Source organism: Ictidomys tridecemlineatus, unplaced genomic scaffold, assembly GCF_052094955.1.
Source record: "Ictidomys tridecemlineatus isolate mIctTri1 unplaced genomic scaffold, mIctTri1.hap1 Scaffold_54, whole genome shotgun sequence".
In the NCBI taxonomy this organism is placed as follows: domain Eukaryota; kingdom Metazoa; phylum Chordata; class Mammalia; order Rodentia; family Sciuridae; genus Ictidomys; species Ictidomys tridecemlineatus.
In genome coordinates this window covers 2,163,432-2,186,539 of record NW_027523576.1, presented here as the reverse complement: position 1 = coordinate 2,186,539, position 23,108 = coordinate 2,163,432, and the positions used below count along the sequence as shown (strand labels likewise).

Here is a 23,108-nt window from a genome sequence, read left to right as displayed (position 1 = left end):
TCTGTTTGGATTGTGTTGGACTGTAAGGCATTTGAACTTACATGAAGTTAACTTTCTAAAACTAACAAACCTGGATTTTAATATATTACTGTTGGGCTTCTTTTCGTCAAAAAAATAAACTGGTTATTTCAAGAGCTTGTATGTGCCAAACAGTAGGTAACAAAATCAAGTTAACATGTAATTGGGAAGTTGCTTCATCAGCTGCCAGAATGATTGTACTACACTAGACTTGTATCAAAGGTGATTCAGATCTCAAATTAAAATGTATTGTGTATCTTGGACCTTAAGAATATTAACACTTGATGAAAAGATTATTACAAGTTTTTGAGATAATAGTTCCCAACCTTTGTTGCATATTGGTGTTATCTGGGTATCTTTAAAAAGTACTGGTATCTGTCTCTGCCACATCCCCAGATATTCTGATTAATTTGTAAAGTGCGTGATCTGGGCATGAGAATTTTTAAAAGTTCATCAGGATTCTAACAAGACATCAAAGTTTGAAATTACTGGTTTAAGGTAAATAAAAAGAAGAAAGCCAAGAATTAAATTATTAAAACCCTTCACGTGTGAGAACAGTTAGAGGGGGAAACAAATGAATATATTGTAAAAATGAATGTGATAACAAGAAATTGTTACTTTTGTTTATTTATTTTTGGTAGTTGGTATTGAACGTGGGGGCACTCTAGCACTGAGCTATATCTCCAGCCCATTTTATTTCTTAATTTTGAGACAGGGAGTGTCTTACTACATTGCCAAGGCTGTCCTCAAACTTCTGATTCTCCTACTTCAGCCTCCCATAAATTTCTGGAATTACAGACCTGCACCACATCCAGCTCAAGGAAAAAATCAATACTTTTGTACTAAGATTAAACAACTAGAAGAAGATGAGAAATTCATGGAAATAAAGGTCATGATATGCCAATACGGTCATATATTCAGAATATATTAAAAGGTAGTTAACTGTTACCAAAAGTGATAATCAATATGTAGCAAATAAAATTATTTTAAAAGGATTTATTTCATTTCTCTAAATATTTTTTCCAACATTTGAGATAGTGATCTAATCAAAGATTGCTTTATTTTTTTTTTAATCATTTAAATCTTTTTCCTTTTTGGTTGTACAACTGTTTGGTTATACTAGGAATGTGTTCATTTAGAGCAGAATTATTTATTAGATTATCTTCTAAGGCCATCTATTTTATCTTCAGTAATTTTAGGAAAATATTATTTTTTTTACTCTGTATATTCCCAAGAACTTGGGTTTAAATACTTGTATATTACTAGATATACCATATTTGATTTTTTTCCCTTCAAAATACTTTTTTTGGTTATTTATTCCCCAGGGGATATGGGAGGTTATTTTTGGTACATCATGTTTTAGAGTAATGTTTTTTAAAAGATCTGAACTGTTAAATTCGAACTGTTAAATTCAAACAGTGGTTCTCAAAAGAGTAGTCATTATTAAAATATTATTGAAATAAATATATTATAGCAAAGTCAGGTGAAGATGATCACTTAATCAAATACAGGTAGATTTTACAGGAAGTGGTCTAAAAATCTATGTTATTGCCTGAGAAGTACACTAATGTTCCTATTCTTTATTACAAATAGTTTGTTAATAAACTTTTTTAAGCCCTACAAACTTGCACATAGCCAAAGTGCTATCAACCTAATTTAGAAATAAATTAATTCCCAGAGCATTCTATGGCTCTTCAGTTTATAGCTAAGTATATTTGGTTCTTCTTGGAATCAGCCGTTGGAAGCTAAGGCAAAATATAATATTTGTTTTCCAGATTATTAGCACTATATTTATATATATAAACTTTTAGGTATGTTTTACCAAGATCAGCTAATATAGTTTTCATATATTTAAGTATGCCTTGTATATAAGGAAATATTTGTAACACATTTAATATATTCACTTAGTCCCTTTAATTCTTTTTATAAATTGTAAGATTATGTGGTGATTTTCTATAATGATTACAAGTTACCCTGCAGCTTTTTTCTCTTCTCATTTGTTATCATATGTAATTTCCTAAATTTTTTTTATTTAAAGTATGGAACTTCCATATTTTTATTTATATGAACAGTTATTTAATCAAAGGGTTAAAATGTTAATAAGTATAAAAGTGGTTAAATAGCACACAACCTCAAAAATGTAAAAGAAATGATGCAGAGTGTAGAAGAAAGGTCAAATTATTTGCATTCTCAAATACAGTCTCTTAAATTTTTTTATTTATACATTCTATCAAGAAAGCATTTTTCAGCCTTCGAACCATCTAATAGTGAAAATTTGGGATAAAGTTAATTTGACATATAAAGTTTCTCTCCCCTCTTTGCTCTGTTGCCTACATTCTTCTCAAAGAGTAGCTAGATTTCTTATGGGAAGTATGCTTAAGTAACTGGTAATTATTTCACATTTTTCCCTTTTAGTTGTGGTCTATGTCTAATTTTAAAGTATCTGATAATTTGAAATAAATAGATGAAAGGATTTATTTTCTTTCCACTCTTGGTACGTAGAAGACTGAGTGTGTAATCCTCATGTATTGTAATAAGGTATAGTTTGCAGCATATATTGTTATTCATAGAATTAAGTGTATCTATTATTGTATTAATATTATTCACATAAAAGTAATCTTTGAAGGTCAATGAAGACAAAAGGGATATTTTACATACTTTTAAAATTAAATATTTTATTTAAATGCCATAATTACATGTGTTTCAAAATATTACAGTCGTATCAGTGCAACCACATGCCGTATTATTCATTTGTTGATTACAAATATTTAAGGTTTAGTTTCTGTTTTTTTCTCTGTGTTTAGTACTTTTGTATTTTGTGGGGAGATACAGAGCATAGACTATAAAAATCATTGAACTTACATACATAATTTACAGTAAGTGAATATATTAGTAAGGAGTGCCATTTCTACTGTCTACCGTCTTCAGTATTGAACTCATTACTCTTTCCCTTGGGATACTTGAAATATAATTTGTGTCTACCACAATGATCTGAAACTTAGACCCAATGAGGGAATACTCAGCAATAATACCTTAGCATGTTTAATAGTTATGAAACATGCAAAATCCAGTGAGACATGAAAGGATGATTTAACTATGTAGGGTGTGAGGTCTTTACAAACTAGATTTTGCTTTCTTTCTATTATTATTATTATTATTATTATTATTATTATTATTATTATTATTTTGTAGAATCAGGAATTGGACCCAGGGCCTCACACATGCCTGACAAGCACTCTACCACTGAGCTATATCCCCAACCCTGAATATAGATATTTAAAGACGAATAAAAATTCACCTGAAAAACCTGGAGGGAGTTTAATGAGGAAAGTTTAGAGTGCTTGAGGGGAAACAAAAATGAAGCTGAATCAAATCATTAATAGTCTTGTGTACCACACTCAGGAGATTGGCCTTGATGTTAATAAATTAGCCATACTGTAAACATTGTTGTTCTCCTAAGTATACTAGACAGTGTTGTAGATAAGTGCTAAAGAGTCAAAGATGGGAAAGCTATGTGATTTGAACATAATAAAAATCTTGTGGCGTTTGACTTTTCAGTATTTGTGTAGGATATGTGAGTATGCCCTTGACAAATTGAAGAACTCATTTATTGCCAATACTACCAAAATGATCACTGGACTCCTCTAGTTTATCCCAAAGGTATCAGTATCCCAATTTTTATTGTTGTTGGCTCCCCCCCCCCCATAAATCTAATGATAGATTGTTTCCCACTCTAAATGAAAGGTTTGTCAAGATTCATGAATAAGAGTAAAAGAAAAACATTTGGCAGTATCTCATTTAACTAATTGATAACAGTTTTGGGCAAGACATTTAAAAGGTATGATATTGGCATTCATTGTTGCTTTGATTTTATATATTCATTTCTTTTTAATTTTTTATTTTAATTTGTTATGTATTACAGTTCATATTACACATATAGAGCACAATTTTTCATATCTCTGGTTCTATACAAAGTATATTCACACCATTCGTGTCTTCATGCATGTACTTAGGGTAATGATGTCCATCTCATTCCACCATCTTTTTTACCCCCTTGTTCCCTTCTTTCTCTTTCCTCTATCTAGGGTTCGTCTAATCTTACCATGCTGCCCCTTTCAATCTCACAATGAATCAGCCTCCTTATATCAGAGAAAGCATTTAGCTTTTTTTTTTTTTTTGGCAAGCTTCACTTAGCATTTTATTCTCCAACTCCATCCATTTACCTGCAAATACCATGATTTTATTCTCTTTTATTGTTGAGTAATATTCCATTGTGTATATATACTACATTTTCATTATCCATTCAACTACTGAAGGGGGGCGTCTAGGTTGGTTCCAGAGTTTAGTTATTGTGAATTGTGCTGCAATAATATTGATGTGGTTGTGTTCCAGTAGTATGCTGTTTTGAAGTCCTTTTGGTATAGACCAAGCAATAGGATAGCTGGCTCTAAAGGTGGTACCATTCCCAGTTTTCCAAGGAATCTCCATACTGCTTTCCATATTGGCTGCACCATTTTGCAGCCCCACCAGCAATGTATGAATGTGCCTTTTTCCCCATATCCTTGCCAACACTTACTATTGTTTGTATTCTTAACAGTTGCCATTCTGACTGGAGTAAGATGAAATCTAAAGTTTAGTTTTGATTTCATTTCTCTAATTGCTAGTGATGTTGAACTTTTTTATATATTTGTTGATTGATTGTATATTACCTTCTGAGAAGTGTCTGTTCAGTTCCTCAGCCCGTTTATTGATTGGAGGATTATTATTATTAGTTGTTGTTGTTGTTTAGCTTTTTGAGTTCTTTATATACTCTAGAGGTTAGTGCTCTATCTGATATGCAAGTGATAAAAATTTGCTCCCAAGCTGTAGGCTCTCTGTTCACCTCACTGATTGCTTCTTTTGCAGTTTTGTTTGAATCCATCCCATTTATTAATTCTTGATTTTAATTCTTGCGCTATAGGGAGTTTTATTTAAGGAAGTAGGGGCCTAATCCAATATGATGGAGATTGGGGCCTAGTTTTTCTTCATTTAGATGCAGGGTATCTGATTACTAGTTCCTTGATTCACTTTGAATTGAGTTTTTTGCATGGTGAGAGAGAGGGGTTTAATTTTGTTGTGTATGGATTTCCAGTTTTCCTAGCAAACATACCATTTGTTGAAGAGGCTATCTTTTCTCCAGTATATGTTTTTGACACCTTTGTCTAATATAAGATAACTGTAATTATGTGGGTTAGTCTGTGTGTCCTCTATTCTGTACTATTGGTCTACCAGTCTATTTTGGTGCCAATACCATGCTGTTTTTGTTACTGTTGCTCTGTAATACAGAAGTTCTGGTATAGTGATGCCACTTGCTTCACTCTTTTTTCTAAGGATTGCTTTAGCTATTCTGGGACTCTTATTTTTCCAGATGAATTTCATGACTGCTTTTTCTATTTCTATAAGGAATATCATTGGGATTTTAAATATAATGCTTTTGTTAGTATGGTCATTTTAACAATATTAATTCTGCCTATCCAAGAACAAGGGAGATCTTTCCATCTTCTAAGGTCTTCTTTAATTTATTTCTTTAGTGTACTGTGAGAGGATTTGTCACTGATATACAGAAATGCCTTTGATTTATGAGTGTTGATTTTGTATCCTGTTAATTTGCTGAATTCATTTACTAGTTCCTTAGTCTGCGGCTAAGGAAACAAATCACCAAAGTTGATGATTAAAGAATGAACATGAATAAAATATTCTTAGATATCCCTATCATCATTTTTAGAATCATATTGAAAATAGTATTCTTGTGGTGACTTATTCATTTGATCAATAAATATTTGAATGTCTTTTACATTCAAAGCGTTGAGGATATAACACTTGAATGCACTAGACACAAACCCCTGCCCTCGCAAAATTTTTATTTTAGTTAAGAGGAGAAAGCCAAAGAATAAACACCTAGGCAAAATACTGTAGTATGATAGATGGCAATAAATACTGTGCAGAAAAATAAAATCAGTAAGAGATTGGCCCAAAAGGGATGATTTAACATAGTACATTCAAGAACACCTCTCAAGAGTGTGACACTGAGCAAAGACTTGAAGAAGATGATGCCTCTCATTAAACTCATATCTGAAGGAAGAGAAAACAAGGGCAAAGACCCTGAAATGGAAACATACCTAGTGTATTTAAAGGATCATAAAGAAGCTAGTGTGACTAAAACATACTAATTGACATTTCTGTATTTAATTGTTATGTCTTTAGGACATTTTGAAACTATTAAACAATTTCTCAACTTTTTTTTTTCTTTAGGTGGTATTAACTTTTTTTGGTATATATTTTTTCATTGTCGATGGATCTTTATTTATGTGGTACTGAGAATTGAACCCAGTGCCTCACACATGTGCAGCAAGCACTCTTCCACTGAACTATAATCCTAGCCTGACATTAACTTTTTTACAGCATTAAACTAGTTGTCTTGTAAAACATCCCACATTTTTTGTTTCCCAGATTTTTTTTCTTTCTGTATTATTTAACATGTTCCTATGTCCTTTTTGTTCTTTCATTGAACGTCAGGTCTAAGGACCTCCTTAGATTAGATTTTTTTTTCAAGGAAATTCATTGGTGAAATTTTGTGTGCAATATATACCAGGGTATTGATTAGCAGAGCTAAAACTGAGCCTTGTTTAAGGTGAATTGCATCTCTTTGTAAAATTACATTTTCTTTTTTTTTGCAATTGCCAAATAATGGTTTGACAACCATTGAAAATTGGCCAAATAATGCTTTCAGTGTTCATTAATAATCTGTTCCTAAAACTTTGGGTTTATTTTAAATCTTTAAATCAGTGTGGCCTGAAGTCTGGAAATTGGATATTCTACATAAAATGTTTTGAATTAAAGTGTGTCCCATCTATTCTTATGGGACAGAGTAATTGGGCATTCCTAAACAAAACTTAGTCCCCCTATTGAAAGAATTCCTCCACGCAAGACACTTCGCTGAGGAGAGTTCCACTTTATTACAAAAGGCTGTGGGCTTATATAGATCTAAGGAGAGATGGCAGGGCTTAGGTAAATGATGGCTCACTTGTTTATTGGTAAGTTCCTCCAGATGTCAGTTCTGGAGCCCACGAAATTAGTTCTTATTGGGGCTAAGGTTTCCTGCCAGAGAGATTTGAAATTGACACCAGCGTGAGAGTTCACACTGGTGGGAACTTTTCGCACCAGTGAAAAAAGGGGAAAATAGGAAGAGAAGGTCCTTAGGCACCATGTTGGCTTTTTTTTTTTTTTTTTCCTGGGGTGCGGCTGCCATTATACTTTTTCCCAACACCTATCAGTTGTCAGGAACAATGAATTTTTATTTTCTGTTGTGTAAAATCCACCAGTCAACCAAACCAAAAACATAAAAGTTATTTTTGTGTGTCATTTAAACTGGTAATTGTATTTTTGCACTATTTCAATGTTTATCACATTCTTTCCATTATCTTCCTCACCATTGCTACTATCTTAAATTTCCTGCTCCATCTCTCATTTTGTTTATGAATATGTTAGAATGGTAAGTCTCCTTAGCTCTTTTTCTGTTCCTTTGCCTAATGACTGACTATTCTCTACATTGCAAGACTTATTTCTTTATAAAGCTAGTTACTCACTTGGTCAAAATCATTCATCAGCCACCCACTGCCTCGAGAATGAAGTGTAACTTCCTTAGTTTCCTTTATGAGTCACTATGCTCCTGCCCTTACTTTGTTATTTTAATACTAGAAAATCTATTTTAGTTTATGAAACAATGTAGCTCTATGGTCCCATTAGTATGACTTTGCTAATTATATTGCTTACAATGCTTGTTCCTCTTGCCCACTTAGTGAGGCCCTAAGCAGCTTAGCTCTGTTTCTAAATAAAATATAAAATAATAAAATATAAAATCCAGTGGGGCTTAACCCAGTGGCTTAACCACTGGATTCAATTCCTGGTACCAAAAAAAGGAGGGGTGGGGACCTTTGATCAATATACTATCATGTCATACTTACTATTCTTTTTATACTTTTTAGGACAGTGGTGATTATCCCCTTACCATGCCTGGACCACAGTGGAAAAAATTTCGATCAAATTTTTGTGAATTTATTGGAGTCCTGATTCGACAGTGTCAATATAGCATTATTTATGATGAGTATATGATGGATACAGTAATATCCCTTTTGACTGGTTTGTCAGACTCCCAAGTCAGAGCTTTTAGGCATAGAAGTACCCTTGCTGGTAAGTTACCAACATGTTCTTTCTTTTCCATTTGGTTTGTTAAGTATATTTTATTTCAGTTAAGCCTTCTTTAGAGCAAATATTAATTTAATACCAGTGTTCTGGAAAATAACATTCTGCCAAATTCATCTCAGTGATTTGTGTTATCTGTTAGGGTAAAGTTTAAGCCTATTTACTTATCTGGCATCTGATAACCTTAAAAATAAAAATATGTCAGTAAATTTCTTTCTGAATGTGTTTTCCTACATCTTTATATTTTACAACCAAAATATTTTAAGAGGTAACTATGCCATATTCTTTGGTAAACCCAATTAATGATAGTGGAAATTCCAAATTGGCATTGTTTTTTCCTCTACTTAATTACATTGCTTTATGGCTTATTGTTTTATTGCAAATATTTTAAACAATTCTATCTAGTATAAAACAGATATTCTTTCTGTAACTAATGCTTTGCTAACTTAAACATATCTAGACCTAATGTCTCTAATATCAGTTCATTCAGATACTAATATCAGTTCATTCAGATAATATGAAAAACTGATAAGTTTTTACCTTTGCTTTCTTCATTTAGAATTATTATTAACTTGTCAGCCAAGTATATTCATTTTTTTGTTTTCCCAAAAGATAATTTTATTAATTGAGTAATTGTTTTGCCTCTACTACTTTAACTGTGCTTACCTAAAATGACTGTTCCTTTTCATTCATGTATGGAATGTGCATGTGAGAGCACATGTGTATATATAAACATATTTCAATATTCCCAACTTACATCTTTTTGTAGCAGTAACTTTGTGTATCTTCCATCTTAATTTTTACCATGACAAACCAGATTTAGGTTAACTACATACATTTCATCTTGCATTTAAATTTTAGTATTTCATTTATTTAAAACATTGTTTCTCAAACCTCAGCATGCATAAGAATCATCTAAAGACATGTAGAAACAGATTATTGGGCCTCACCCTCAGGATTTAACAAGTTTCTAAATGATGTTGATCCTGGTGATTTGGGAACAATATGCTACAAATGCCTGATTAAATATTGTGTTGTTTTCTGGCTTGACCTATTACCCAATTCCAGTATGATAATATTATCTGGAGTTATTTGAGATATCCCATTCATTTTTTCCAATTTTCTTTTTATTTATTTATTTTTTGTTCTATACAGCTATGATTAGTGTTCTACAGTTTTATGCCAAACAAATATGAAACGATTTATTTTCTTTTACCATTGTCTTTTTTCTCATTGTTAAGAGGAGAGGGAGATGTTTTACCTAGTTTTATCTTTATATAAAAGGTAAAATAGAAATATCATTTATTGTTAAATATTTCTGTACTGAACATAAAGCAAACACAGTTTATTCTGTTTTGAGAATATCCTCCTCTTCATTATTAGGAAGAGAAATGTTTTTTACGTAGTTATATATTTTTTAATATATAATTAAAATGTTTATTCAGTAAGTTGTGTGATACTACACATTGCTCTCTAATTTCATGGCCTTTAATATCTTCTGCATATGTCTGCTTTTTCTTTTTTTTTGTTTTCTATTTTCTTTTTATCTTACTTCTCTCTGTGTACAGTAATGCCCAATTACCTGGTTGTCAGATGCATAAAGACTTCAGTGATTTGAAATATATACAACTTAAACATAAGGTAGAAATTGCTTCTAAAAAGCCAAAGTTGCTGTCATAAAAAATTAATGCACTTGCCTTCAAAAAGAAGTTATTATCTATTTTCTTAAAGTCAGGAGAGAAGGAGAAGCAACAACTTGAAGATTAACCTTAGATACTGTTCTGCTGGTAGTGTTTTGAAATGACAATTCACAAAAAAGACAGAAAGGTTAGTTTATAGATCTTATGTTTCAGAGCAATCTGGGGCTCTTCTTTAGCAGTAGACTACCTCTCTTGAATCCAGAAAACTTTGTGCCACACAACTCTATTTAAGAACAGAAGTTGGGCACCTTGGTGCATGCCTCTAATCCCAGTGACTTGGCTGGCCTGAAGCAGGAGGATGGAAATTTCAAGGCCAGCCCAGACACTTAAATAAGACCCTGTCTCAAAATAAAAAGGATGAGTATGTAGCTCAGTGATAAAGAACTCTTGGGTTCTAGTCCCTAGTACTGAGGGGTAAAAAAGGGAAAAGAGAAAGAGTATTGTATTATAGAAATATGCAGGATATTTTCACTTTTAAAATATTGACTTGGGACTAGGGATATATATTTCAGTGGTAGAGGGCATGGTTAGGCACAATTCCCTGTCTTCAGTTCTGGAACCAAAAATAGCATGTTGTCTTAATTCTTTGAACAACACACTTTAATTCATTTGCATTTGTCCTTCGATGCCATGTAAATGATGTATTTCTGTATTTTAACTACATTTATTATGATGATTCATTTTAGTTCTTCTTTCTGTTGACTCATTTTCACTATCCCTTTGGTTGCTTATATCTGCTAATTTTGTATATTTTCATTATGGCTTTTCTTCTGTTTAAGTTGAGTAGCTTCCTTCGAGTTCTTTGTTGTCTCTTTTCCCATTATTTACTTGTGTTCATGATAGCTCTTAAAATTGCTTTATGAATGCCTTTTTGTTTTCACCCAAACTCTTAAAAATTTCATCATGTAGATTATTTGCATTTGAAATTGTTTTTCAAAATCAAATATTGAAAAGTGGAAGTTATCAACATTGTTTATACTGATTTTTTAAAACTTAGAACCTATTTTTCAGTCATTCTCTAAATTTGTTTCAAAATAGTACTTTAATTCCCATATGTCTATATTAATCATCATATCTTCTGAAGCTCAGTTGAATAAAATGTGTGAGACATATCAATCACCTTTCTTTCAACAAAGCACAGAGGGCTTGCTGAGAACTTAATTCTAAGTTGGACAATAATTATCCATATTGTCAAGGATTTTTTGTTCTCATCTTTGTCCTCTTTTTTTGTGGTATGTATTGAGGCATAGATTAAAAGATAATCATTTTTATTCACTTTGCAGGACAAGTCTTAGGGACTAGATAAAATGGGCAGGAACATTTAATCCTCTGCTTCAAAGACTATGTGCATGGACAGTTACAAGGCAGTTATGGCCAGATATGATTATTGGCTTTGGAATAAAATGCTCCTTGACATTGCTTATATTTTAGCTGAGAAGAGAGAGAATCAGGTTAGTTATTTTGTAGGGTACAGATGTGATGAGTTCCATAGCTTCATAAGTTACTAGAGTGATCTTATCAGTAGTACTTTTAATCTGTTTTCCAAATATCCCACTTTCTTATTATGAATTAACTAATGTGTCCCTATTATCAGTGTTTATGCATTGAGTTAAACTCTATAATACATTTTTGTTAAAAGTTTTCAACATTCTGTAGTTCTTCAGGTCTGTTATCCCAGTTTATAAGTATTCTAACTTTTCATTGGAGGTAAACTCTTTTTGGAGTACTTTTATTATTAAATTGAAACAGGCTGTTAACAGTTACATTTTATTTCCTACTTTCCTTATTTTTCTTTTCTATTAATTGAAAATTTAAAGTATAGTGTTTTATTTGCTTGACCCGTTAAATAAAGAAGGCTCACATTGCAGTACAGTTTTTATTAACTCTTAATCCTCAGAACTAAGTACCCTTATAATAGCTCTCAGTTGGACATATTAGAACAGTTTATGGATTTAACTTATCTAAGAAACATTTTCTTACACTAATTCTGGTGGATTTATAGTCTGAGACTGGGAACATTTTCCTCCAATTTGATGAAGTTTTTATACTTTAGGAGAAAGTTTTTTTTTTTTTTTAAACATGGTCATGAATAAATAGGACTTTCTTTGATTTAGCACTTTGTTTGGAATTATGAAAATAATGGTTTCTTCCAAGAATCTTTTTCAGAATTATAGTTATCTCATTTTTAAGCAACTGCTTTTAAACTGTATGCCAATACTTCAGAACTTGTTCACTTCAAATTTTTGTTAGATGGCAGTTTTCAGAATGAGCAACATTGGTTTAACTTTATTTTTCATTATTTTCTCACCTATGTAATTTTCTAATGATGTTGCAGATAGTATTAATCTAATACTGGCTGGCTACCTCTCACTTTTAAGGTGAAGATGCTTATTTGAACAAAGGAGAATAAAGAATTAAGTATCTGTATTAATAATGAAGTAATTGATTCTGTTTTAATTTTTTCCAAATTGAGTTTGGGAAAAATTTTAAAATGTGGTCAAGATCATTATATAAGGGCAGTCTTGATAAATGGTTTCAAGATAAATTTCAAGATAAAACTCTTGAAGGATTAAATATTTCTTTATACTTTATTGTTTGACACTATTATGATAACTTGTGGTTGATTTTATATTTGCATATGGTTTATTATTTATTAACATTTCTTAGCATCTCTAAACTTTTTCTGTGAAGAAAGACATTATGTATGTGAAATTGCTTTATTTATTAATAGTAGGGTGAAAATCATTTTGCTTTAGAATATTGACATTTCTTTTCTTTGGCTTTTAGTTGCTGAAACCATATATTAGTGATTGATAGAATGGGTTTTGGAGCCAAACTTTCTGGATTCCCATTTCTCTGTGCCTTTTACTAGTTGGATAATCTTAACCTACCTGGTCTCATTTTCTTCAAATGCAAAGTGGGAAAGATAATGACAGTTACTTCTTTCTAAAAGAGATTAAGAGAGTTTGGAATGGTGTCTGGAATTTAGTAAGTTGCTGCTCTTACTCTATAATGACAAGAGGGCTAATAGTATTTGTCTGTGTTCATACAGAATGTTTGAATACCTACTTATAGTAATAATAGACATGGCTAATGGGGAAATCAGGGAAAAAAGACAAGTTAGTGAATTTAGAAAAATTGCTGTTAAGGAATATTAATATGATGCATTTTCATTTTACTTACCTATTGATTCTCAGAACCCATATTCTATTTATTAAATTCACTAAGTATTTTATAATTCTTAAACAGACAGATTATTTCTGTTTTTTATGGTTAGGATTTGAAAAGTTTAGTACAATCTGTCATCATCAAAAAAAAGAGACCATAGAGTATAAATAATTTCTCTTTTAATTTTTGTCTTTATATTTAAATTTTCCTACTCATTTTTAAGTGTTTCTTAAAAAGTACAAGTTTTCATTGCCTTGTACTTTTATCCCTTCTGTTATTTTACTTTATCATTCATCTTTCTCACCCATGCTACAGGTATAAAACTTTAATTCAAGTTTCTAATATTTGTTAATCATTACCTTGTAGTATTTTGGGGTTAATATACAGTTGGCCAAAACCACAAATACCTCCACATCATATAATTATATCTGTAAAAGAAAAGTATGACTTTAAAATTTTAATATCTTTTTTGAGTCTAGAGTAATTTAAAATTTTTTCTTTTTGTTGGTTTTTACATTCCTTTTGTTTTTTTTAACAGTTCTGAAAATCGGCTTTATTTTAGAAACCAGTTTCTTAAAATAAACCTTGTTTTTAAAAATCACTTTACAAACATTTTGTATCTTGTATTTATTAACTTAGTGACTTTGGACAAGCAGCTTAACATCTGTGCTTCATCTGTATGGTATCAATACCAGTGATCCTTTCTCAGTACTGGCATGTAGTTAAAACAACGTGAAGAATCAGAACTCTTACAAACTTAAAATTATGGTCAAAATTAAGTTAAATAGAATCAAGGAAATAAAATAAGTGTTAAATTTATTTAACAAGAATTTTAATGTGCTTTTAATTTTTTTAAATCATAACCTTATTTGCTACAATTGTACTGTCCCTCAATTTATATAAATTTTCTGTTTTTCCTGTTGTTTGGATCCTTTATCTTTTAGATCCCCTATTATATTTTTCCCCTTAATTTAGTCTCCTTTTCTGGTATAGGATATTATCTGATACATTTATGAATAAAAGGATATCAGGGAAGTAAATATTTGAGATTTTGCATGTTTACAAAATATGGATTTGGCCTCTTATTTAATAGTTGACTGCAATTTAGATTTAAATATTACAAATTATTTTCTTCAGAATTTGTCTCTATCTTCCAGTATTGCTCCTGAGAAGTTCTTCGCTATTAAGATTTCAAGGGCTAGGATTGTGGCTAAGTGAGAGAATGCTTGCCTAGCATGTGTGAGGCACTAGGTTCGGTTCTCAGCACCACATATAAATAAATAAGATAAAGGTTCATCAACAACTTTACAAATAAATAATTAATTAAAATATTTCAAGCCTCTCTCCTTCCCTCCCTCCCTCCATTCCTCCCTTCCTTCCTTCCTCCCTTCCTTCCTTCCCTCCCTCCCTCCCTCCCTATTGAACTCGGTGGGGGGGGCACTTAACCACTAAGCCACCTCCTTAACCCTTTTAATTTTTTTATTTTGAGACAGCATCTCACTAAGTTGCTGAGGCTGGACTCAAACTTGGAATCCTCCTGTCTCAGTCTTCCAGTCACTGGGATAACAGTCTTGAGCTGCTCTGCCAAGTAATGACCCTGTTTCTTGTCTTTAGAAACTTTTACATTTTGCTACTTGTTCCTAGTATTCTGAAATTTTACGGTGCTATACTCTGGTGTATGTTTTTTCCAGATTGGTGGGTATCATTGTGGGGTTGTCTAGTGGTAAACTAATGTTTTCATTATAGGTCCTCAGATGTTGGCTTTGGTAATTTTTTTTTCTCCTGTAAAAGATCAGCTTCTTTGCAGAAGCATGTATAATGGCTGTCTTGACATTTTGGAGTTGGGTAGGGTGAGGAAGTGCTTGACATTCTGCACATCACATATAATTGTTAATGTGAATCACATATGTGTGTGTGTGTGTGTGTATGCATATGTATTATGTATATATACGATGATTCCAAATCTCTGGTTTATTTTCCTCAAGAAATAAATGTCTGGACTTCCAAAATAAGTATGTGGTAGAAAAATTGCCAGGCTGCCTAGGTTTGGTGAGGACATGGGAATTTAATTGCATATTTTACAGACTATATCACTTTCCATCTTCTGTGGAACAGATGCAGTCTGTTTCTGCATTTTACAGAGCAAAATGGCTTTTTGTTTCACAGATAATAGCTGTCATGATTTTTCTACCTCTTTCTTTGATTTGAATGTTCCCTCCTCGTCTCCTTGCTATTCATATATTTGTGATTTGAGACTGCAGGTATTTTCTGGATTCTTTGAAGATGAAAAATCTTTTCTCCTTCCTATTTTGCTTCAAATTTAAAGGGATAAAGGGATTAGTTAAATCTTTTTTTTTAAATAGTTTTTTAGTTGTAGATGGATAGGATACTTTTATTTGCTTGCTTATTTCTTTGTTTTTTTTTTTGTTTGTTTTTATGTGGGTGCATCCCAGTGCCTCATGGATGCTAGGCAAGTGCTCTACCCTGAGCCACAACCCCAGTCCCAATTAGTTAAATCTTTATCATTTGAAAATGATGAAGTTTATCATAGCCCCCTTTTAACCTAAGCTTTTTATAGTAAGGCTTATGCAAAATTAAGTATTATCAACCCTCTCTTAATAATCTAATGTGTCCCATTATCAAACATTTTTAGACACTAGATATAGTAACATGTGCCTATAGTCCCCTCCCCACTTTGGAAGATCACTTGAACCTATGAGTTTTAGACCAGCCAGGGCAGTGTAGTGTTTTTTTTTTCTGTTTTCCTACTCATCTACTGTTTTTCTTCTGTTTGGTCCTGAAATACTTTTACACAGTATTTTTTTAAATTTTTTATTTGTTTTAATTAGTTATACATGATAGTAGAATGCATTTATGCACTTTGATATCTATAGATGGGATATAATTTTTTCATTTTTCTGAGTGTTCATGTTATAGAATCATATTGATCATGCAGTCACATACATACATAAAGTAATAATGACTGTTTCATTCCATTATCTTTCCTATCCCTAAATCCCCTTTCCTCCCCTTTTTTCGATTCCCTCTACCTAGTCTAAGGTAACATTCTTCTTTTATTGTGAATTAGCATCTTTATATTAGAGAAAACATTTGGCCTGTGGTTTTTTCGGATTGGCTTATTTCACTTAGCATGATTTTCTCCAACTCCATCTATTTACTAGCAAATGTCATAATTTCATTCTTCTTTAAAGCTGAGTAATATCCCATTGGGTATATATACCCCTTTTTTAATCCATTCATCTATTGAAGGACACCTAGGTTGGTTCCATAGTTTAGCTATTGAGAATTGAGCTTCTTTATACATAGAGTGGCTGCATTACTATAATATGTTGATTTTAAGTCCTTTGGGTATAAACGGAGGAGTGGGATAGCTGGGTCAAATGGTAGCTCCTTTCCAAGTTTTCTGAGGAATCTCCATACCACTTTCCATAGTGGTTGCACCAATTTGCAGTTCCATCCCAGTATTTTTATTATTCTTCACACAATATCTATCTCTTTTTTCCTTTCATTATTTATTATAATCACATCCTTCTTTATACCCTCAATTTCTTGCCTCTGTCTCCCTTCGTCATACTCCCTAGAAAACCCTGTATCACCATATGCACCACACTTGCATCAGAGTACCTGAAAGTGACTGGGGAGGAAACCTAACTATAATGGCTGGATTTTCTGTTAATCTGTCAATGGAACCTTTTTAATGCTGCCTAGTAAACCCTATGATATTTCATTCTAGAGTTATTTGCACTTCCTTACAAGGTTATGCCTTACCTCAAAACTATAAAACCTCCTGTATTGTCTTCACACTTAGTTGATTATCTTGTTCTTTAATGGAAACAATCAGAAGAGGATTATTCAAGGATTAAACCTACCTGTCTGGCTACAATAGTTGTAATATCTATACGTTCTGTCTTTTCTCTTACTACAATGCCCTCTAAGGCCAGTCCTTATATTTGTATAATGAATCTAATCCCCGTTCACTTTAGAACATTGTTTTTCAGATTGTTCTCTCTCTCTTTTCTGACTTCAATTTGTCCCCTGGGATTAGATAAGTCTTATCATTATGCTAACATGCTGTAATGGCTCCCATCTTTTAGCAGATGATACTTTGGAGATAGGAGCCTGATCACTTTACCTTGTTAGTCACTATGTAGTATATATCTATTTTTTCTTCTTGTTTCTTTTCTCTTTAATAAATGGGGATTGAACCTAGAGGCACTACTGAGTTCTTTTTCAATCCCCAGTTGTTCTTATTTTTTTTTATTTTTAGACAGGGTCTCACCAAGTTGCGGAGGATCTTGCTAAGTTGCTGTAACTGGCTTCAAACTTGAATTCCTCCTGCCTCAGGCTCCTGAGTCCTTTAAATTACAGATATTCACTACCATTCCTAGCTAATCCGTGTCTAGATAGAGACAGCAAGAGATTTAAGGTGATAAAGCTGTAGAAGTAATGCAAGTATACTGGTTATTTCAAACATCTATTGCATAATGAGAGAAAGGATAGATAATAACCAGGATTTTAAAACAGTTGGAAATGTTCATTCCAAATAAAATAGCCAGTTTTTCAATTTACGTGTTTTACTGTCTTTTCTCCCCCCACCAGCTACAAGAAAACCAGGACGAAATCGAAAATATGATGAACTCTATTTTTAAGGGCATATTTGTTCATAGATACCGGTAAGGGATTTTTAAAGTCATTTAGAAAGTCTTTACCTTAGATAATTATTGCTTATTTGTAACAGACTAACTGTAAAGCCATAATACTCTACTAATTATTACTTTTGTTTTCTGGAAAACAACTGTGGCTGTAAATGCTATGTAAATGACATGTGGAGAATATGCACTTATTACTGCCACATTCTTCCAAACTCAGACTGTCTACTGTTGGAGGCAGCCTATGGACTTGGCATTTGTACTAATAGAATATTTATGTGATTATTAAATTAATGTAGCCTTAATAAGATATGTTTTTCACATTTGAAAAAAATTAAATGCTTTACTTCTTGATCTGTGTTACTTACTGTCTTGTTTAATGATCAAATTAATGACTAATCTTTTTTAAACATGTCTGTTAAGAAGAAAAAGGACAAGAATAAGAAAGGAATTGTTAGTGAAATATTTTTTGTCATACTACATTACGAATGAGTTTATTTTGTCTTTCTGTGAAGTCATAAAACTTTGAAAATACTACATTATAAAAGCATATTTGACATAAATTAATAGATTGTATGTGTACCTATATTTCTGTTACTTAGATGCAGTATATGTATAGGTAGATACACTCCAATAGAAGCACTGTTTTCAGATGGATTTGAAACTGTAGTTGATAAATTCATATAAAGCAGTAGTTTAACATAAGAAATTTTGTGTGTAGGTGTGTGTTTATATATAACTTTGAGATTTTAGCAGAATTTAAACATTTTAACTCAAAAGTATATAAATATCTTTTGAAACAGGACCAAGGCCTTAGTTTTAGTATGGATCCTCTGGTTAGATCTTTATATCCTCTTTTTTGCATAAACCTTGCATATAATCCAATACTGACCCATTTATTTGAAACAACAAAAAAAGAGCTTACATGTATGTGGCATGCAGTCATGTAGTCTTTTGTTCTTTGTGAATGTATAGTTGAGGTAAAACTGCACATTTAATTGTATAATTGAATGAGTTTTGACATATTATGTACCTGAAAAGCCACAAGATAAATAATAAGTCCATCAACCTTAGAAGATTTTTCTTGGCACTTTGTAGTTCCTCCCTACCTACTTTCTCAGCACTTTACCCTTGCATCATCCTGTTCTGCTATTTGATTCATGGTTCTCTTTTAGACTTTTGCAGCAATAGAATTATGCAATATATATTTCTCATTAGTCTGGCTTTTTTGTCTAAAAAAATTAGTCTTTCACCATTAAATGTATTGTTTACTGTAAGGTTTTCATAGATGCCATCTATTAGACTGACAAAGTTTGTTTGTTTCTGTTCTTCAGAAAGTTTTAATTCAGAATGTACATTGGATTTTATGAGTTGCTTTTCTGCATCTGGAGATCATTGTGTAATATTCTTTTTGAACATTGTTAATGTGATGAACTGAGTTGTTTGACTTTCATATGTTTACATTTATTCATGGGTCAAAACCCACAGTTATGTTGTAGTTTTTTTTTTATTTTTTAATATTATTGAATGTGATTTGCTAGAATTTGCCCAAGAAGTTTTGCATCTTCAAAATATATTAATCTCTCTTTATTTTAATGGATGTATCTGACTACTTTAGGTATAAAGATAACAACACTGAACTTGTAGATTGGTTTGCATTCTGAGCTATTTGTCCTTACCCCCATGCTACCTTCTTTGAGTAGCATTTGAATAAGATTTTTTTTAAATGAAGTAACTTTTTTTTCTATAGCTTTATTTTATTCATTTATTTTTTATGTGATGTTAAGGATAGAACCCAGGGCCTCACATGTGCTAGGCAAATACTCTACCACAGAACCACAGCCACAGCCCTTGAGTAATATTTTTAAATTAGGTAATATAGTATTTCTACTTTGTTCTTCCTTTTCAAAGTTGTTTTGAGTATTATAGGTCCTTTGCAGAATACAAATTTGGGGATAAACTTGTCCTATTTTACACAATAGCTTCTGAAGTTTTCATATGAATTGTAATGAATCAATTCTTTTCTAATCGTTTTCATATTTTATCTTGTAACTGCGATTTTATTATTTTGTGTTAGATTGTTCCCTGCTATTACACAAAAATACAGTTTTTAAAATTTGTACAAAGTAATTTTATCCTAGCAGTTTTGGTCAGGGTGTGGTGAGTTTTGTTTTATTCTGTTTTTTTTTTTTTTTTTTAGGTTGTTTAGAACTTTTCTACATGTGAGATATGGTCATTTTTGAATAAAGAGAGTTTTACTTTTTGCTCCTGTTATCTCTTCATTCTTTTCTTTAAAAGTATCTTTACTTCTAATTGATGCATCGTAATTATAAAAACTTATGGAGTATAATCTGACACTTAATACATGTGCACAAATGTAGATAATGTCAGGGTAATTAGCTTCTCTGTCACTTAAGGCATTTATTATTTCTTTGTGGTAGGAATATTTGAAATTTTCTCTACTACCTATTTTGAAATATTTTCAGTTAATTGTTGTGAACTATAGTTAGGCTGTTGTGTTGTAAAACATTAGGAGTTATTTTTCCTGTCCAGCTGTACCCTTCTACCTGTTAATAATTCACTCTCTGTCTTCTTTTCCCCATGTCCTACTCAGGCTCTGGTAACCACCATTTTCTTCTCCAGTTCTTTGAGATCCAACTTTTGTTCTATATATGTCGAAGAACATATTCTTTCTGAGCCTGACTTGCTTCACTTAACATAATGTCTTCTTCTTCATCTCTCGTCTCACAATGGACAAGCTTTCATCCTTTTGATGACTGAATAATATTTCATTGTATCTACATATCACATTTTCGTTATCTACTCTTTTGTCAGTAGGTGCCTAGGTTGATCCTTTATTGGCCATTTTTTTACTGTCTTTGTGAAAAAGTCTGTGTCTTTCAGTCTTTTGAAAACTGGATTGTTTTTGTCTTGAGTTTTTGATTAACTGGTATATTCTAAATATTAGTCCCTTGTCAGATACATGGCTTGCAGATATTTTCTCTATTCTGTCAGTTATGTCTTCATTATTTTGATGGGTTTCAGTATCATGAAGAAGTTTTAGTTTATGATAATCCAGTTTATCACATATTTTGTTTCCTGTGTTTGTGAATTGATAGCAAAAAATATCTTTTCCCAGACCAATGTACTGAAACATTTCTCTATATTTTCATCTAGTAGTTGTATAGATACGGGTCTTACATTTAATTTTTTATCATTTTTTTGTAGTTTTTTTTTATATGGTGAAAGATGGGGATCTAGTTTTCATCTTGTGGATATCCAGTATATATCCAGTTTTTCTGGAACAGTTCAAGGAAGAAACTTTCCATTCCTCAATGTACACTATGGGTACCTTATCCCAAACTGTCCACTGTTATTTGTGGATTTATCTCTAGGAACTCAATTCTTTTGTACTCTATGTTAACACCATGTTGTTTTGGTTACTATATCTTTGTAGTATCTTTTGAAGTCAGGTATTATAATACCTTCAGCTTTTTTTTGCTCAGGACTGCTTTGGCTATTTGGCACCTTTTGTGATTGCATAAAACTTTTAGTTATGTTCTGAGAAAACATATTTGCTTTGTTAGGAATAATATTGAATTTGTAGATTGATTTGAGTACTGTGGATATTTTAATAATAAAGATTTTTTTACTCCATGAACAGGAAGTGTCTTTCTATTTACTTTTGTCCTCTTCAATTTATTTCATCAGCATTTTGTTATGTTTGTTGTAGAGATTAGTCATTTGTTTAAACTTATTCCTAGGTATTTTATTTTTACTTCTTTTCACTTAAGTTTGTAGGTATTGCAAATGGGACTATTTTATTGATTAGTTTTTTAGCAATTTTGTTTTTGGCATATTTAAATAAAAAAGCTACTGATTTTTGTTAATTGTTATATCCTACAACCTTAATGAAATGTATTCTTTTTAACAGTTCAGAAGAATCTTCAGTTTTTTCTATATATCAAATCATGTCCTCTATAAACAAAAATAATTTACTTTCTTCTTTCCTATTTGGGTGCCCTTTATTTCTTTCTCTTGCTTTATTCCTCTGCCTAAGATTTCCAATATTGTGTTGAATGAGAACAGTGACAATAGACATCATTATCTTTTCCTTCATCTTAGAGGTAATGATGTCAGCTTTTACCTATTCAGAGTATTGGTTACAATTTTGTCACATGTGGGCTTCATTATCTCAAAGTATATTTCTTCTTTATCTAATTTTTTGAGAGTTTTTATCACAAAGGGACATTGAATTTTATTGAATATAGTTTTTCTATCCACTGACATAATTAGATGATTTTGTCCTTTCTTCTATTAATGTATTACTGTGCTAAGTTTATTATTTTGAACCTCCTTGTATCCCTGGGATAAATTTAATTTGATCATGGCACAGGATCTTTTTAATGTACTTTTGTGTTTGATTTGCTAACATAGTTTTGAGAATTATTGCATATTTGTTCATCAGGGATATTGATCTGTAATGATCTGGGTTTTGGGGGGAGAGCAGGGGGGCAGGGATCAGAGAGAGAATTCGCAGCAGTTGATCACAGAGCCACATCCCCAGCCCTATTTTGTATTTTATTTAGACACAGGGTCTCACTGAGTTGCTTAATGCCTCAGCCTCCTGGGCCACTCGGATTACAGATATACACCACCGCGCCTGGCTATAGTCTGTTTTTGCTATTGTTTGTTTTTGCCTGGTTTATTTATCAGGGTAATGCTATCTTAACAGAGTAAGTTTTCAGGGGTTTCCTCCTTTTCATTTCTTTAAAGTATTTAGAGGAGAACCAGCATTATTCCTTCTTTAAATATTTGGCAGAATTCAGGCATGAAGCCATCTCATCCTAGGTATTTCTTCTTTGGTAAATTTTTGTATTACTGGTTATTGATCACTTCTGATTTTTGTCATTGTGATTCAACTTTGTTAGGTCATATGTATCCAGAAATTTATACTTTTCTTCTAGGTTTTTCAATTTATTCCTGTATAGTTATACATCATAATCCTTAATGATTCTTTGCATTTGTATTTCCTGATGTTATTTACTTGGGTCTTCTGTTTCTTTTTTGTTGTTCCTATTGTTGTTTAGTTAGTCTATATAGTAAAGATTAGTCAGTTTTGTTTATCTTTTAAAAAATCCCTTTTTTATTAATCTTTTGTATTTTTTAAGGCTCTATTTTATTTATTTTTGCTCAATCTTTGTTATTTTTTTTCTTCTACTAACTTGGGGTTTGGTTAATTCTTTTCTAGTTCTTTAATTTACATCCTTAATTTGTTTTTGTGAAATCTTATTTTTCTAATGTAAGTACT

At 31.7% G+C, this 23,108-nt stretch overlaps 1 protein-coding gene across 1 annotated transcript in view; it reads left to right on the top strand.

Annotated features, from left to right (window-relative positions):
* LOC144373988 (uncharacterized) overlaps positions 1 to 17,776 on the top strand; it is a 32,732-nt gene extending 14,956 nt beyond the window's left edge. The window contains exons 3-4 of the mRNA XM_078036966.1: positions 8,043 to 8,247; positions 17,748 to 17,776. Of these exons, the coding sequence (XP_077893092.1) occupies positions 8,043 to 8,127 (85 nt within the window). The 3' untranslated portion in view covers positions 8,128 to 8,247; positions 17,748 to 17,776. The remainder of the gene's footprint in view (positions 1 to 8,042; positions 8,248 to 17,747) is intronic.
* The last annotated feature ends 5,332 nt before the right edge of the window (positions 17,777 to 23,108 follow it).